This window comes from Acinonyx jubatus, chromosome A3, assembly GCF_027475565.1.
Source record: "Acinonyx jubatus isolate Ajub_Pintada_27869175 chromosome A3, VMU_Ajub_asm_v1.0, whole genome shotgun sequence".
NCBI lineage: Eukaryota > Metazoa > Chordata > Mammalia > Carnivora > Felidae > Acinonyx > Acinonyx jubatus.
The window spans coordinates 25,646,855-25,663,831 of record NC_069388.1 but is presented as its reverse complement, the minus strand read 5'-3'; the positions used below and the strand labels follow the sequence as shown (position 1 = coordinate 25,663,831).

At 51.6% G+C, this 16,977-nt stretch overlaps 1 protein-coding gene across 1 annotated transcript; it reads right to left on the bottom strand.

Moving 5' to 3' along the window:
• Nucleotides 1-4,865: 4,865 nt before the first annotated feature.
• On the bottom strand, nt 4,866-15,299 carry LOC113602416 (uncharacterized protein C20orf203). Its single transcript, XM_027069277.2, is given in 6 exon segments — nt 4,866-6,483; nt 6,485-6,595; nt 6,597-6,643; nt 6,645-6,702; nt 13,178-13,271; nt 15,242-15,299. Coding segments are annotated over 6 exon segments (477 nt in total). The 3' UTR covers nt 4,866-6,374.
• Nucleotides 15,300-16,977: the final 1,678 nt, after the last annotated feature.

Genomic DNA, 16,977 nt, shown 5'->3' with positions numbered 1-16,977 from the left:
AGCCTCACCATCTCCTGGCTGTGTGGCTGGGACAATTACTTCCCCGCTCTGAGTCTTGGCTCCCCTCTAAGCCTCTCCTGCAAGAATGGAGAAACCGGGGTGCAGATGAAATGAGACCATAACAGAGCCTCTTGGTGGGGCCACACTGCTGCTAGGCAAGCTGTGGACAGCAGGGCTCACCTACTGGGTGTCCCCAGGCCCTGGTTTCAGAGCTTGAAGACTCTCACCCTGTGAAATGGCAGGCAGACTCTCCCAAGAACACTGGAGACCAGCCTCTTGCAGGAAGCTTAACCGTCAGACAGGAGCCTCAGCGTGTGGCTGCTGGGCAGGGCCGGCTTCACCAACCCAGCCTCCGTGGTGAAGGCATGCGCGGTGGTTGTGTGTGTAGCCCCTCATTCAGGCAGCCTGAGTTCAAATCCCGCTTACAAGCTGTGAACCTTGGGGAAGGGCCTGCCTCTCTGTGCCTCTGTTTACCCTCAGAAAAATGAAGACGACAGCAGTGTTTACTCTCCAGGGTGGTTGTGAGCTGATGCACATAAAATAGGGATTAAAGTCTCAGCTTTTTAGAGATTAGTTTATTTTTAATTTCTGCACCCAATGTGGGTCTCAAACTCACGGTCCTGAGATCAAGAGTCACACGCTCCACTGAATGAGCCAACCAGGTGTCCCAAAGTCCCAGCTTTAAAGTAAAGGTTGGAGGGGCACCTGGGTGGCTCAGTCGCTTGAGAGTCTAGCTCTTGATTTCAGCTCAGGTCATGATCTCACGGTTCATGAGTTTGAGCCCCACCTTGGGCTCTGCACTGACAGCACACAGAGCCTGCTTTGGATCCTCTGTCTCCCTCCTTCTTTGCCCCTCCCCTGCTTGTTCTCTCTCTCTCTCTCTCTCTCTCTCTCTCTCTCTCTCACTGTGTCTGTCGCTCTCTCTCTCAAAATAATAAATAAATGAACATTAAAAAAAGTAAAATAAAGGTTAGAGGGGTGCCTGGGTGGCTCAGTCTGTTGAGAGTCTGGTTCTTTGATTTCAGCTCAGGTCATGATCCCAGGGTCATGGGATTGAGCCCCGAGTTGGGCTCTGCACCGAGCGGGGAGCCTACTTAAGGTTCTTTCTCTCCCCCCCTCCTCTCCCTCTGCCTCTCCCCTCTGCTCATGCACTCTTTCTCTCTCTCCCATAAATAAATAAATAATAAATACAAACACCATTTAGAAAATAAAATAAAGGTTCGAACATCCTCCAAGTCCTTTCAACTTATTTGGCCCCCATCTTCCCCTCATGTCCTCCAGCTTTCATACATGGAGGAGGGGGAAATTTTCAACCGTTTCGGCATTTCCCAAAGTGAGTTCCATAGCCCTCTAGTCTCATGAGATGCTTTTTGAAAAAACAATTTGAGGGACGCCTGGGTGGCTCAGTAAGTTAAGCATCTGACTCTTGGTTTCCGCTCAGGTCGTGATCTCACGGTCCGTGGGTGTGAACCTCACGTCATCGGACTCTGCGCGGCTGTGAGGAGCCTGCTTGGGATTCTGTCTCCCTCTCTCTCTGCCCCTCCCCTGCTCACGCTCTCCCTCTTTCTCTCTCAAAATAAATAAATAAATTTAAAAAAGAAAGGAAGGAAGGAAGGAAGGACGGAAGGGAGAGAGAAAGAAAGAAAAGACGGTTGAAAAGAACATGACCATCCAACAGGCCTGGCTGCTGGGTAGGTACAGCCCCTGCCCTTAGCAAATGCTCAGGAAAGGGCCTGAGAAACCTGCAGTGAGGAAGCCCATCGGATGTTCATGGTGGTGTTTCCCAAATTTATTTGACCACGAATGCCCTTTTCGGCCCAATATCAATTTAGCATCTTCCTGGAAAAACACTGATGGTCAAGGTCATATCTGGCTCACAGTTTCCACCTCAGAGAAAAGACAGAACGTTTTCTAAAAATCATCCTCCTTGCCTTGAAAACCCCCTCAGAAACCCCCAGTTTTTCAAGCACGGTCACGCTGGCCCACAGGCGAGCGTCGCCCTGCCATGTGCCCTCAGCCCTGCTCCACGGGTCAGGGGGGATCGGAGCGTGAAGGCCCCTCAAGGATGCCCGGCAAGAACTGACCCAGCCCCCTTCCACCCTCCGCAGCAGCCTCGGCTCTTACAGACCACAGGCAACACCCAGACATCATCAGGACAGAAGGCGGCGTCTTGTCTTGTCAGGAGCCTTTGAGAAAAAGGACTTGCCAAAGAGAAACCTCTGTGAGTTGGGCAAGCCCAGCCTTGGGCAAGAGAGAGGTGTCTCAGGCTCAGGAGACTCCTGGCACCTGCAGAGGAGGCCCTGTGACCACCAAGCCCCATTAGCAGGGACAGCACCACTTGCAAATCATCTCTTCCATCTTCTTGTAAATGTTCCAGCAATTCTAGCATTTGGCAACCAAAGTACAGATCCCAGACGGCCATGTGAATACAGGACAAGTGCCAGAGTTTGTCTCTAGGCCCCGTAGGGTTTGGAAAACAAGATTACTTGGCTAGTCAGTGGAGGAGAGTGATTTATTGAGCACCTACTACAGGTTGTGCATTGTGTCAGAAGCTCTATCTTTGTGGTGAGATCTCGGCCTGATAACAGCCCCGTTTTACAGATGGGGAAAATGAGGCTCACGGTGGTGAGTTAGCATGCCCAAGGACACAGCAGAGCTGGGCGTCAAACCCAAGTGTGGTTTTGCCTCCCCGGTCCCAGCATTCTCCGCTCCACGGTGCTGTTCTGATGCAGCCTGGCTAGGATCACTCCAAGACCTCGGTCTACACCTAGATCCCAGGGCCCCCTTGTCATTACTAACCCAGGTTCTCAGGGCCTAGGGTGTGAGGAAGGGAACCGGATGGGGGGCTAAAGTAGTCTGGCCCCTAACAGTCTGGTGCACACTGCAGATGAAAAAAACTGGCATTTGGGTTTGTCCTGGAGAATCTGATTGTTTTAGCCCCCAACATTCTGATCATCCTGGGGTGGGCAGGGCAGGTAGATGAATCCATTTTCTGAGCCTGCCTGGCTGGAGGCCAGCCCATCAGCCTGAGGTCACACTGCCAGTATGGAGACCCCCAGGAATCCAGCCTAAGCTGGCACCTGGGTGCCCGCTTCTGGCTGCGGCCTCCTCCTCTGCATCCTGCCCCAGCCACCTCCCCACCCCCGCAGGGTCCTGGTGCTCAGCCTGTGTGGGGGGGGGGGGGGGGGCGGGCATCACACAAACCTTTGGAAACCCCCCTCCCCTCTCCTGACTCCTCAGAACTCCTGGGTCAGCAGTGTGGCTGCGTGCTGGGAGGCAGTGGGGAGAGGGTTCCACCCATCCCTCTTGTGGGCCGGCCCCCTGCTCTGTCTGCACAACTGCAGGGAAGGAAGGCCCCACCTGAGCTGAGGGCCCCCTGAAGCACCCACCTGGCCGTGCCCTTCCTCCTGCCCATCATGACAATCGGGGGTGAGACCAGTGTGCCCGGAGCCCGCCCCACGCCTGAGCTCTCCACCACTTGCACTCACCCTCAAGCCATCTGAGAGGAAAGCTTCCTTCTCTTTGTCCTGGCGGGGGAGGGGGCCGCATCACAGGGAAGACGGTGACTTGCCCGAGGCTATGCAGCCAGGCAGTGGTGGACATCAGTCCTGGGTCCTGCGGGCTCCAGAGTCGGGGGCGTTTCTCCCAGGACGGTGCCACAGCGGTGCAGTGGGTTCTGAAGTGAGCCAGCCGGACTCAGGTCCCGGCCCCTCAACCCGCTCAGAGTCACCGGGGGCTGGTCGCACAACCTCTCTGTGCCTCGCTTTCCTCATCTGTACAATGCTGTCAGAGAGTCCCTGAGGCTGAACCCTGTGGGAGAGCGACTTAACCTGCTTGTGCCCCAGTTCACTCTGACTTAACGTGAAGGGCTCAATACATGCACGGCAAGGCTGGGGATGAGGATGAGAAAAGACAGCCCTGCATCTAGGGCTTTCTGGAAGGTGGCACCAGGGGGCCCGCCGATGGTCCGCTGGTGTGGTCCAAGAGCTGTCGTCCAGACCGCAAGGAACGGGTCTCAGACAGCATCTCTGGGGAGGAAAAGTGAGGGGGAGGGGGGAATCTAAATTGTCATCTATCTGTTGTTTTGGACTTCCAGAATTTTGTATGACATACGTGTGATGTTACTGTTACTGGAGTGGATTACGTAACTATCACACAGAGGTGCTCCCTTGCCGTGACACATGGTCTCATGCTGGCCAGAGACCGCATCCACAGGGTGCCTGGCTTGGCCCACCCCTCCGTAGCCACACCCAGGCCTAGACCCGCTCCATGTCTCCCAGCGAGACCCCAGCACAACCTCAACACCCAGGAGGTGTCCCTTCCAAGCACAGGCCTGTGACATGGGCCGAGTCTCCACCTGTCCACTGGCTCGTCTAGAAGCGAAATGACCACATTGCCCCCACGGGGTAACTAAGTTACAGACTAAAATGAGCTACTAGAGAGGGGCCTGGCTGGCTCAGTTGGTGGAGCGTGCAACTCTTGATCTCTGGGCCGTGAGTTCAAGCCCCGTGTTGGGCACAGAGCTTACTTTAAAAAAAAAAAAAAAAAGAGGTACCAGAGAGCTAGGTACAGGCTCTTGCCGAGTCTCCTTCCTTCCTGTCCTCTGAAAGGGCAAAATGATGCTGAAGGGAAGCTACTTCCTCCTCTGAACGCATCTCCCCACATCGAGCCTCTCCCACCCAGCGGGTGGACTGCAAACCTCCCAAGGCAGTGGTTGCCTCCAGGCCTTTGCACTTGCCGGTCCGCTTGGGGCAGGCCCTTCCCTCATCTCCCAAGGTTGGCTCCTTCCCATCACTCAGTTTCTCCCAAGTGTCACTTCTTCACAGAGACCCTCCTAGACCCCACCCTGTCTATAACGGCCCCCACACCCTCTTCTATCTTAGCCCTGTTTATTTTCTTCATGGCGCTTACCCTTACCCGAAATTGTATTTTTTAAATAAACTTTTTTGGGGGAGGGATAATTTTAGGTTCACAGAAAAGCTGCGGAGACAGTACAGAGGGTGGCTGTATACATTTCATCCACTTTTCTCCACGTCACCGCGTCACTTAACCTGACCATGGTACATCTGTTAAAACCAAGATGTTAACGCCAGCACATTACTATTAACTAAACCGCAGACTTTGTTCAGATGCAATTGCACTTTTCCTTTATTTACTTGTTTTCATCCGCCTCCCCCACCGGAAGGAAAACTCTGAAAGGCAGGGAGATTGCCATATTACTCACCACCAAGTCCCTCATACCTGGCAATAAATATCGATCGGTAAAAAGCACGGGAAATCATGGCAGAAACAGCCAATGATTCCTCCCTCTGCCAGGCGCCTTTCTGAGTGTGTTAAACATCGTGAATCATTTAATCCTCGGGACAGCCCACGAGGTAGACATTATGGGGAAACTGAGGCACGGCACAGTTTGGTGGCTGGCCGCGGCCACACAGATGGTCAGTACCAGAGAAAGCGCTAGTCCTTCCGTGTCCCTAGTCCATATCAGAGCAGGGGGGCCGACACCCTTCTGTGGGCAGGACTGAGGCCCCAGGGCGGCTGATTTGCCTGAAGCCAGAGGAGGGACTGGGGCGCAGGGCTGCTGGAACCTGAGCCTCCAGCCTCCAGCTGGCTGCCCTGAGGCGGTGGCACCCCGGCTCTGCCCGGAAGGGTGTGAGCGCGACTGCCGGCTGCCGGGGCCACCAGCTCCGCCCTGCTTCAGGGCAACAGAGGGCAGCTGGTTCGGCCACACGCCGTGGGCTCTCTCCTGTGCCCCCAAGGCCCCAGAGCAGGGCTGAGACGCCTCACCGCCTCCCTTTGCCCATGGCCTCGGCCCGGGCCTCTGGGATCTGAGCACTGCGGAGGCCCGGCTGGAGGAAGGGCCCTGTCCCCCGCAGTGGATGCACCCTTCTCCGGGGGGCTTGCTGGGCTCTGGGGCAGGGAGGCGAAGGAAGAAACGGTCGTTCCTTTCTGGTTGTGCGGTGCGGGGTGGGTGGGGGGGAGCAACAGGGAGGATTATTAAGCTTTTCCCAACACCCTGGGACCAGCTGGAGAGGTGTCCCGGCACCTCCCAAAGGGAAAAGCCATTCTGGAACAGTTGGACAGGACGGCGGCCGGCCACCCCCATCCAGCCTGGGTTCCGCCCAGCGCCAGCCTGGCGCAGACTCGAAGCCCTAATAATGTTTGCTGGATGCTTTGAATACAAGCGTCAGTGCCCAGAATCTCCTTGAGGTTTCAGCCAGGCGTGCCCGCCCCATCCCCCCTTCTGGGGAGCAGAATAAATACGGTGGGGTGTGTGTGTGTGTGAGAGGGGACACCATGAGGTGGTGGCAGCCTCCATGAGAGAGGCAGGCTGCTCAACCCAGAGCTGGGGGGTAGGGGTGCCTTGTGCGCGGCTAATTAAACAGTGACTGAGATGAATCGGGGAGAGGCTGCTGCTCGCTAATTAAAGGTGCGGGCGCCTTGCCTGGCAAGGAGGGAAGGCAGCTCTGGGACCATGTCAAGAGGCCAGGCCAGCAAGGACAGCGCTGGCTCCCGGCATCCCTTCCATCCTCAGGCCCTCCCAGCAGGGCCCCACGGCCCCCTCCCCACTTCCCTATCTCTCTTACCCACCTTGCCGGAGCCCGGGGCCTCGGACTTCCCCCTCCCCACCAACCCAAATTGCTTTCCTGATAAGGGCCCGGGCGTTGGGGAGGAGGAGCCTGCTGGTGCCCAGTGTCTGGGCTGGAGGGTGGGCATCATTTTGAGCCTCTGAGGTACTTCCTTTCACCCTCTCCCAAGACCCCCGAGTTGGGCAAATGAGCTCGACCAAGACGGGAGGCTGGCTGTTGTGGATGAGACCCCAAGATGACTTTTCGAATCACAGATTCTGAGACCCATAGGGGCTTTGAGGATTACCCAATTTCCCTGCTGTGACAACACCTGCTGTCGCTGGGGTTCTGCTTTGCCCCACAGGCCCTGGTGTGTGTGTGAGAGAGAGAGACAGAGATTGAGAGGAGGGGTTCCTTTCTGGTCTCGGTACACAAGTCTAGAAAAGAGGATCAGAACCGAGGATCTGTGGTCCTTGGAGGTTCCTATGTAGTGGACAAAAAGACCCCAAACTGCCCGTCCCAGCCCCACATCTGCTCAAGGCAGGAAGTGGCCCAGTGGCTAAGTGCATGGGCTCCAGAGGCCAGAGGTCCAAGCCCCAGTCCCACCTTTTGCCAACTGTGGGACCTTGGGTGAGGTAGCTAATCGTTCCATGCTTCGGTTTCCTCATCTGCAAAGCTGAGGACGGTAACGCGTCCTCCTCACAGGGTCGCTGAAGGGATCAAGAGAGATGACCCAGGTGAGCTACTCAGCACAATGTCTGGTGCACAGAAGGGGCCCAGAAAACGCCAGCCATTATTTGAAAATCCCAGGGAGTCATGTGGCCTGCTGTCCACCTCTCTTCCATGTGACCTCCTAGCTGACACCACAGCTGCAGCAGGGGTGATAAGGGCCTGTGTCCCTGTGTCAGACACAGGGAGAGCAGGTCACCCTTCACACCACGGCTCTCATCTCCGCTCTGACCCCCGTGACCGTCTGAGGGAAGTAGAGGAACAAAGGAAAAACAAAGTGGATGCGCAGAAACCTAAGTGACCTGCCCAAAGTCGTACGGCTCAGAAAGGGACAGAGGCAGCCCTGGTCCCCGGAGTGGGAGACAATGGGGTCAGGGTTCCCATGGTGACACCTGCTGAGCTTCTCTACTGGACGCCAAGTCCTGAGCCAGCCACCCTGAAGTGGACGTAGGGGAACTGGACACTCACTCTGCCTTCAAGAGGACCCGGTGTGGAAGGGGGGAAGACACAACAATAATGGGGGCTCCAGGCAAACGTGGCGGGCATCTGGGCATGTGCTCCCGTGTCCTTCCACGCGAGGGGCTGAGAGCTGCTGCTTTGACTTGGAGCTCGATTTGAAAGCAAAAGTTCTGCTTCTATTTGGAGGGTACAATCAGCATCGGGGGGAGGCTAGAGAGGGCTGCTGGAACCCCTCTGGTGCTCCCAGGAGAATCCTTCACCACGGGGGTCAGATACTCTGCCCTGGGGAGTGTCGGGTGGTCTCTGATGCCTAAGGTGCCTAGTTCTGAGGTTTGGGGAGTCGGTCTCTTGAGGAATCTGGGAGTCCCAGAGGGTGTGGTTTCAGACGCGACACTGTCCAGGACCCCCGGCAAGAATCCATCCATGTCCTAAAGGGGCTGTAATTGTTCCCTTCCAGGTGGCCAGGAACTCACCAGGAGGGAGGCTTTGTACTGCCACGAAATGCAGTAGGCAAAGGATGCGGTGCCCACAGGGGCCCAGAGACAGTAGAAACCTTTCCCGGCTGAGACACTCAAGGCTGTTGGCCCTGACACCGGATGCCTGGGCCTTAGGCAGCCAAACCAAGGCAGTCAGGGATGAGTGCAAGGTCACTGGCCTTGGGGGTGATGTCTCCATCCTCCCTCCTCAGAGACCAGGGCTCATCCAGAGGAATGAGGCACAGGGCCTGGCAGGTGTAGCCACAAGGAAGCCTGAGCAAGCAAAGCTAGCAGCTCCTTAAAAACACACCCTGCTTCTCAGCCTCCCCAGGGCCCCCTGTGCCCTAGCTGGGCCAAATGCTGGTCTGGGGTGCCCTCTGGTGGCCACTCTGGGCAGTGGCAGAAGCAGCCCAGGTTTAAGGGTGGACGGTCAGACGGGTCAGACGTGGAGACTTCAGAGTTGAACCACCTCTCCCACTGCACAGATAGGAAAACCAAGGCCTGGGGCTGTGAAGGGTGTGGAGGGGGAGTAACTTGCTCAAGGTCATGCAGTAAGTCCGTGGCCAGGTCCAGAACAAAAGCCAGGTCTCCTTCTGCACCAGTGGCTGCTCTTGGTGGGTCGCGAGGCATCTCCATCAGGGGAGGGAAGACTGAGTGTCCCAGAGGCTCACTCCCCAGTGACCAAAGACAATTGGCATGGCAGGTAGCTGAGCAACTGTGTGATGATGTATGCAGCACTTCCGCTCTCTGGCCTTGGGCTCCTCACCTCTAAAACCTGGAGCTACTGACAAGGAGATTAGGGACTGGGGTCCCTCTCATACGCTGCTAATAGTGAGGCTCTAACCAACCAGCCTTTCAGGAAAGCCTAAAATGAGCCTTCCTACAGAGAGTATTGGGGATCGTACTTAATGGTGAAAGACTGGGTGCTTTCCCCCTGAGACCAGAAACAAGACAATGACGTACACGCCTGCACTTCCAGTCAACATTTTACTGGAAGTTCCAGCCAGTATACTTAAACAAGGCGGGGAAAGGCATCCAGGTTGCAAGGGAAGATGTAAAACTATCTCTATTTTCAGGTGACATGACCTTGTAAATAGAAAATCCTAAAGAATCCACACACACAAATTTAGAACTAAGAAATGAGTTCAGCAAGGTTGCAGGATTCAAGATGAATATACCAAAAAAGTCAACTGTATCTCTGTGCACTTGCAATGAACACTTCAAAATGTAATTAAGAAATTAATTCTATTTATACTAGCATAAAAGAATAAAATGCTTACAAATAATTTAACAAAACAAGTATAAAACTTATACTCTAAAAATTACAAAATACTGTTGAAAGAAATTAACGTAGACCTAAATATATGGAAAAACATCCCATGTTCATGGATCTGAAGACCCAATATTGTTAAGATGGCAAGACTCCCAAAATTGATCTTCAGATTCAATACCATCTCCAACAAAATTCCAACTTGCTTCTTTGCAGAAATTATCAAGCTGATCTTAAATTTCTTAGAGAAATTCAAGTGACCCCAAATGGCCAAAACAATATTGAAAAAAGAAGAACATTGTTGGAGAAACCATAGGAAGTTTCTACAAAGTTACAGTAGTTAAAACAGTGTGGTATTGACATAAGAATAGATATATAGATTAACAGAACGGAATGAGAGTCCAAAAATAAACCCTCACATTTACAGACAATTAATCTTCAACAAGAGTGCTCAGACAGGGGCGCCTGGGTGGCTCAGTCGGTTAAGCATCTGACTCTTGATTTTGGCTCAGGTCATGATCTAGCAGTCATGAGATCATGGGATTGAGCCCCACATCAGGCTCCATGCTGAGTGTGGAGCCCTCTTGAGATTCTTTCTGTCCCTCTCTTTCTCTGTCCCCCACCCCCCCCCCAAGATAAACACGTAAACTTAAAAAAAAAAAAAAAAAAGAGTGCCCAGAAAGTTCAGTGGGGAAAGGACAGTCTTTTCAACAAATGGTGCCTGGGGCAACTAGACATCCACATTGCAAAAAAAGGAGGCTGGGCACCTTCCTCACACCCTACATAGAAATTAACTCAAAATGGATCTTACACCCTAATATAAGAGTTAAAACTATAAGACTCTTAGAAGAAAGCACAGGCCTGAATCTTCATTACCTAGGATTAGTCGATAATATGACGCAAAAGCATAGCAACAACAACAAAAAGAAAACAGGTAAATTGGACATCATCAAAATAACAAACTTCTGTGCTGCAAAGGACATCGTCAAGAAAATGAAAAGACAGGGCGCCTGGCTGGCTCAGTTGGTAGAACGTGCAAGTATTGATCTCGGGGTTGTGAGCTCAAGCCCACGTTGGGTGTAGAGATTACTTAAAATAACATATTAAAAAAGAAAAAAGGAAAAAAAAGTGAAAAGACATAGAATGGGAGAAAATATCTGCAAACCATATATCTGGATAAGGAATTGTAACCAGAATACATAAAGGACTCTTACAACTCAGTACTAAAAGACAAATAACCCAATTTAAAAATGGGCAAATGATCTGCATAAACATTGATCCAAAGAAGATATACAAATGGTCCATAAGCTCATGAAAAGATGCTGAAAATCACTAGCCATTTGGGAAATGCAAATCAAAACCATGAGATGCTACTTCACACACAGTAGGTTTGCTGTAATCAAAAAAAACCAGTGAAAAGTGTTGGCAAGGATGTGGAGAAATCAGAACCCTCACACGCTACTGGTGGGAATGCAAACAGTGCAGCCATCTTGAAAAACAGTCTGGGAGTTCCTCAAAAGCTTAAATAGCATGACCACGTGACCCAGCAGTTCTATACCTGGGAGGTACAGATCTGAGAGAAGTGAAAACATATGTTCATCCCAAATCTTACATGAATGTTCACAGATGTATTATTCATAATAGCTAAGAAAGTGGAAACAACCCAAATGCCCATCAACTGATGAATAGATAAAATGTGGTCTAGCTACACACAGAAATATTATTCAGCAAGAAAAAGGAAAGGAGTACTGATACGTGCTGTGACATGGGTAAACCCTGAAATATATATGCTAAGTGAAAGAAGTCAGTCACAAAAGATCGCACATCGTATGGTTTCATTTACATGAAGTGTCCATAATGGGTGAACCTTGCAGACTCTTTTACAGCAGTGATTGCCTAGAGGTAGGGGGAAGGGACTGGGGAGAAATGGGTGTGGAGTTCTTTCTGGGATGATGAAAATGTTCTGAAATTGATGGTGGTGATGATTGCACAACTCTGAACATACCATTGAAAAACTATTGAGTTGTGTGCTTCAAATGGGCGAATAGGATGGCAAGTGAATCATACTGTTAAAAAAAACCAAACAAACCTATTCATTGGACCCATGACTCTACTTCCAGAAATGTCTTCTAAGAATTACTCAAGTACATAAAAAGATAGGTATAAAGATTTCCATCACAGTATTGTTTGTAACAGCAAGAGTGTAAACCTAAGTGTCCATCAGTGGGGGGGACCGGTCAGTTATGTTCAACACTGGGATGGAACAATGGAATCATTGAAAAAAATAAAAATAAAAATGAGAGTCACATTTACTAACATGGACAAGGTCTAAGATATACTGTCATGTTTTGTAAAAAAAAAAAAAAAGTTAAAAAAATACATCTATAGATTAAAAGGGACTTAAAAGAGATATTTTTTTAAAGACAAAATTATAGTATCTAGGGATTCACACTGAGTGATAACTAGCAAGAAAGTGATGACCTTAAAAGTCAGGATAACAGTGGGGCGCCTGGCTGGCTCAGTCGGTGGACCATGATTCTTGATCTCTGGGTCATGAGTTCAAGGCCCATGTTGGGCATAAAGCTTACTTTAAAAAAAGAAAGAAAAAAAAAAGGCACCTGTCTGGCTCAGTCAGTAGAGCATGTGACTCCTGATCTCAGGGTCATGAGTTCAAGCCCCATGCTGGGAGGAGAGATTATTAAAAAAAAAAAAAGAAAGAAAGAAAAGAAAAGAAAAGGAAAGAAAGAAAAGAAAAAAGAAAAAAAAAGTCAGGCTAACAGTAACTCTTTGTGGTGGGGTAGGGTGAGGGGGCACACTGAAGGCTTTTAGGGTGGCTGGCAGAGTTCTTCACCTGGGCAGTGGTTCCAGAAGTTTGCCTTATAATAATATGCCAATTGAACAATTATTTTCTATGGTCATTCTGTGTCATATTTTGTAACAAAAAAGTTAAAAATCAAGTATTCTCAGGGCACCTGGGTGGCTCACTCGGTTAAGTGTCTGACTTTGGCTCAGGTCATGATCTCATGGCTCATGGGTTCGAGCCGAGCTCCGCGTCGGGCTCTGTGCTGACAGCTCGGAGCCTGGAGCCTGCTTCGGATTCTGTGTTTCCCTCACTCTCTGCCCCTCCCTTGCTCATGCTCTGTCTCTCTCTCAAAAATAAATAAACATTAAAAAAATCAAGTATTCTCATTTCAATTTTTAAAGCATGTATCATAAGAGTCGATCTTTGTAAAAACAATCTGTATCTTTATGTGCATATGCACAAAAGCAGCCAAAAGTTTGGGATTTGGGGTGCTCTTAATTTACGCTTTTCTGATTTTTTTTTTTCTGCAATGAACAAGAATTACTTTTACAGCCCGAAAAAAAGCAATAAAGCTATTTGCTGTGGCTGGGGCATTCCTTCGGCGCTCTGACATTGTGTGGCCAGAAAAGTAGACGCTGGGGCACTGGGAGACTGCACGGGGCACTTCAGGAGAAGACCAAAGTTCATTGTCTGCTCAGCACCCCAGGGCTTAGCCGAAACCCCAAGGCCCAGCCTCCACCACGGCTTCCTGGAGACTCAGCCGGTCAGGTAGCTGGCAGCAGGTGCTGCGTGGCCATCCCCTCCCTGCGCTCCAGACACTGGGAGTGCGGCTCTGACCTGGCAAACCCGAGGGAGGTCACTCTGGTCCCACCTGTACAAGCCTCCTATTGTGGGCCAGAGGAAGAAGCCCTGGGCAGGGGGCAGGGCGGGCGGCGGCAGGGTCTCATCCTGGCTGGCTTTGCCCACTAGCGGCACAAAATCCCATAATAACGAGCTAAATGAGCAATATATATTTGTGCTAGGTGGGTTACATGGTTGGTTTTATGGAACCTTCCCGATGACCAGAAGCCATGGGTGGGATCATCATCTCCATAGTACACCTGGGCAAACTGAGGTCTGGGAAGCCTGGGTGCCTGGGGAAGTCACTCTCACTGAGGCTGGACTTAGCCAGACCCTTCGCAGGCACAGCGTCAGAGGCTTCTCCCGGAAATCCAGGAAGGTGGCCGCCCTGGTTTTGCAGATGAGGACACGGAGGCTGAGAGAGGGAAGTCACCTGTCCATGTCCCACGGCGACTATGTGGCAGGGCCAGGCGCAGAGGCAGAGACTCTCAGAAGCCCCTCCAGGCGGCCTCCGGTAGCTGCGAGAGGCCCCGGCACGCTCCCCACCTCCGTGGGCTGGCTCCTAGTAAAGTTACTAGTTACTGTAGCACAACCTCAGGAGCGTGCGGGGCAGAGGTGAAGGTGCATTGTTTCATTTGCTCCTCTCATCAAAACTGCAAATCTTCCATCTGATTGAAGCCTGGAGACGGGAGGTCCAGAGCCATGAGTGACAGGCAGTGAAGGCATGGGGGCCCCCATGGCACGGTCCAGGGCAGCCTGGTGTGGAAGCTCCTGGCAGTGCAGCCAGCTCCCTTCTCCCATCACAGGGGCATCAGGAGAACAGTTCTCCAGCGGAGCGGCCTGCCTCCCAGCCGAGCCCCCCCCCCAGCCCCCCCCACCCCCGCTGTAGCGTGAGCCTTCCCGGCGGGGGAAAGGGCACTGAATGGCAGGGCCAAGGCGAATTGCCAAGGACAGCTGCAGGGGTCTCAGGGGATCTGTAACCCTCTGCTGCCTCTCAGGTAGCCCCAGCTCAAGATTATCTCATGCCCCTCCCAGAGTCAATTGTTCAGCCAACTCGAGTCAGAGAGCTCATCATGGACAGAGGGCCAGGCCACTGGCAACAAGAGGGGCCGCTTCTTTGGGTACCTACCACCTTCCAGGCACCAGCTATATGCAATCGGGCACCAAGCCTCATAAAGCCCTTTCAAGACATCATATCTGCCTCATTTTGCAGAAGAGGTGATGGGGGCTCAGAGAGGTAGAGTGACTTGTCCAAAGTCACACAGCCAGGAAGTCTCAGAGTTCCTGGCGGCCAACTTCAACCAAGGAGGGACAGAGGGATGGATCATCCAGGACCCTTCAGAGGGAGGCCAGGGACCCACTATGGAGGGGAGGTGGGGAGAAGGAAGGGCCTGCGTCATGAGCTCTGACTCTCTTGGGACATGATTTATGCATCAATCCATTTGTTCTCTGTTTATGCATTCATGGACCTCTCCACATGTCAGTGTCTTTGCTGGGCATTGAGGACTCATGTAAAGTGGGCTCATCTGTGCTCTCGCAGAGCTCATGGCCTAGCAGAACAGAAAGGGAAACTGAGGCAGGAAGAGGCCATCACTTGCTTGGGTCTGCTAGAATTTACTGAAGGCTTACTGTAGGCCAGGCCCCGTGCTGGGAACCGGGGGCACCAAGTAAACGAGAAGCACAAGGCTCTTGCCCTCCTGGAGCATATACTCTAGTGGTATCCAGTTCCAAACCTCCAGAAACCCTGCTTGTGTGACCCCTGAGCCCTGAACACAATGGGAAATTTCTCTAGGGGTTGGGTTCTCCGTGAGTCATACGTGGGCCTGGTTCTGGGATGCTGAGCAGGGATCCAGAAAGGGCAGGGAAACCCAATTAATGCCTTAGGAACAAGCGTGTGTCCCTTTGCTCCCCACTGACAGCATACTGGCTCAGAGGCAGCATTATGGCATTCGGTTCAGCCACTCTGACATCAGGTCCCTTTCACAGCCTAGGAAACGGAGAAACGGGGCAGGGGAAGGACTGGCCCAAGATCACACCAGCCTGTGGCACAGGCAAAACGTGAACCAAGGACTGCCAGCCCTCTCCACCAGCTCACATGCCAAGAAGCCACCTGCAAGGATGGGCACATCTACACCCAAGCTGGCTATGCCCATGGTTCTTCACCGCATGAGCTGCAGGCACAGAGGGAAACTCCTTTCCTTTTTTAATTAAAAAAAATTTTTGTTAATGTTCATTTATTTTTGAGAGAGAGATGGAGAGATAGAGTCTAAAGCAGACTCCAGGCTCCGAGCTGTCAGCACAGAGCCTGACGTGGGGCTTGAACTCACGAGCCGTGAGATCATGACCTGAGCTGAAGTCGGACGCTTCACCGACGGAGCCACCCAGGGGTCCCGGGAAACTCCTTTCCTAAACATCCCGATGGTGGCGGTTTTTATTTTTTGTTTTTGTTTTTGTGTTTCTAAATACTCTACCTCTGCTGTCACCTGAGCTGTTCAACCTGAGAGGCCCCTCTCAGTGTGAATGGCAGAGAGCAACCCAGAACTGTTCCATCTCAGCAGCTAAAAAGCTGGATCTAAATTTTTAGGTGGAATTTTATTTTTTTGAAAAAAGTATTTCTTAATGTTTACTCACTTTTGAGAAAGAGAATGTGAATGGGGTAGGGGCATAGAGAGGGGGACAGAAGATCTGAAACAGACTCTGAGCTTACAGCAGAGAGTCTGATGTGGGGCTCGAACTTATGAACCATGAGATCATGACCTGAACTAAAGTCAGACTCTTAACCGACTGAGCCAACCAAGCGCCCTTTGGGCAGAATTTTAAAAACTGCCAAGTCTCCTTGGTTTAAAAAGAGAGAGAGAGAGAGAGAGAGAGAGAGAGAGAGAGTCAAAATAGGAGAATGAAAAAAAATAGGAGAATGGCTAAATTATTAACACAATACCATATAGCCATTAAATAACTTTAAAGAAAATTTTAACTGTGAGAAAACATTTCACCATATAATGTAAGGCAGGGGGTAAAGCCAGCTACAGAGTATTATTATAATTAAAAAATGCACTTATATGCATATGTATGATCCAAATAGAAAAACAGGACTGGAGAGAAATATAACAAAGTAGTTATGACAGTTATCTCTGGGCAGCGAGATGACAGATGACTTTCATTTTCTCCTTTGCACCTTAATGTAGTTCCCCAATTTTACAATGTGAATGAATTGCTTTTATAATTAGACATAAAGCAGAAAGGCAGAGAAGGGGTTGCCCTTGCCCAGGCCCGTCCCCTCCACCTCCACCCGCCCCCTGCACACAGCTGGGTGGCCTCTGGGTCTGTCCTCACTGACCAGCCCAGCACCGGCCAGAGCTGAGGGGCCCTGGCCAGGCCACTGGAGGCCGAGGGCAGCCGGCACAGAGGTCGTGGGATTCACCAGCCATCTCTGCCCATGAAGGAACCAGCAAGGGGACACTGCCCTGTCTGGGCCCTCCAGAAGGGTCAATGGCAGGCTGTAAATTTCCTGGCCGGGGACATTGGGATTTGATGCTCTCAGGGGCTGCGAATCAGAACATTCATTATCTGCTGTATGAGAGAAGTCAGCTTCTTTGTTCCTTGCATTTCTTTCAGAGCTGCTGAGTACAGCAGGAAGGCTGGAGGACAGCTGGCCTTTGTCACCCTCTCACTGTGGGCTCAGGCAGGCTCTCGGCTTCCCCACATGGGACTGGAGTGCCTGACCCACCTCGTCTCCCTGGGCCCTTGTAACTAAACTGAGAGGTGAAGGCCCAGGGGTGCTGGCCTGCGTTCGCCCTCCCAGGTTACTGTGCTCCAGGAGCGACTCAGCTT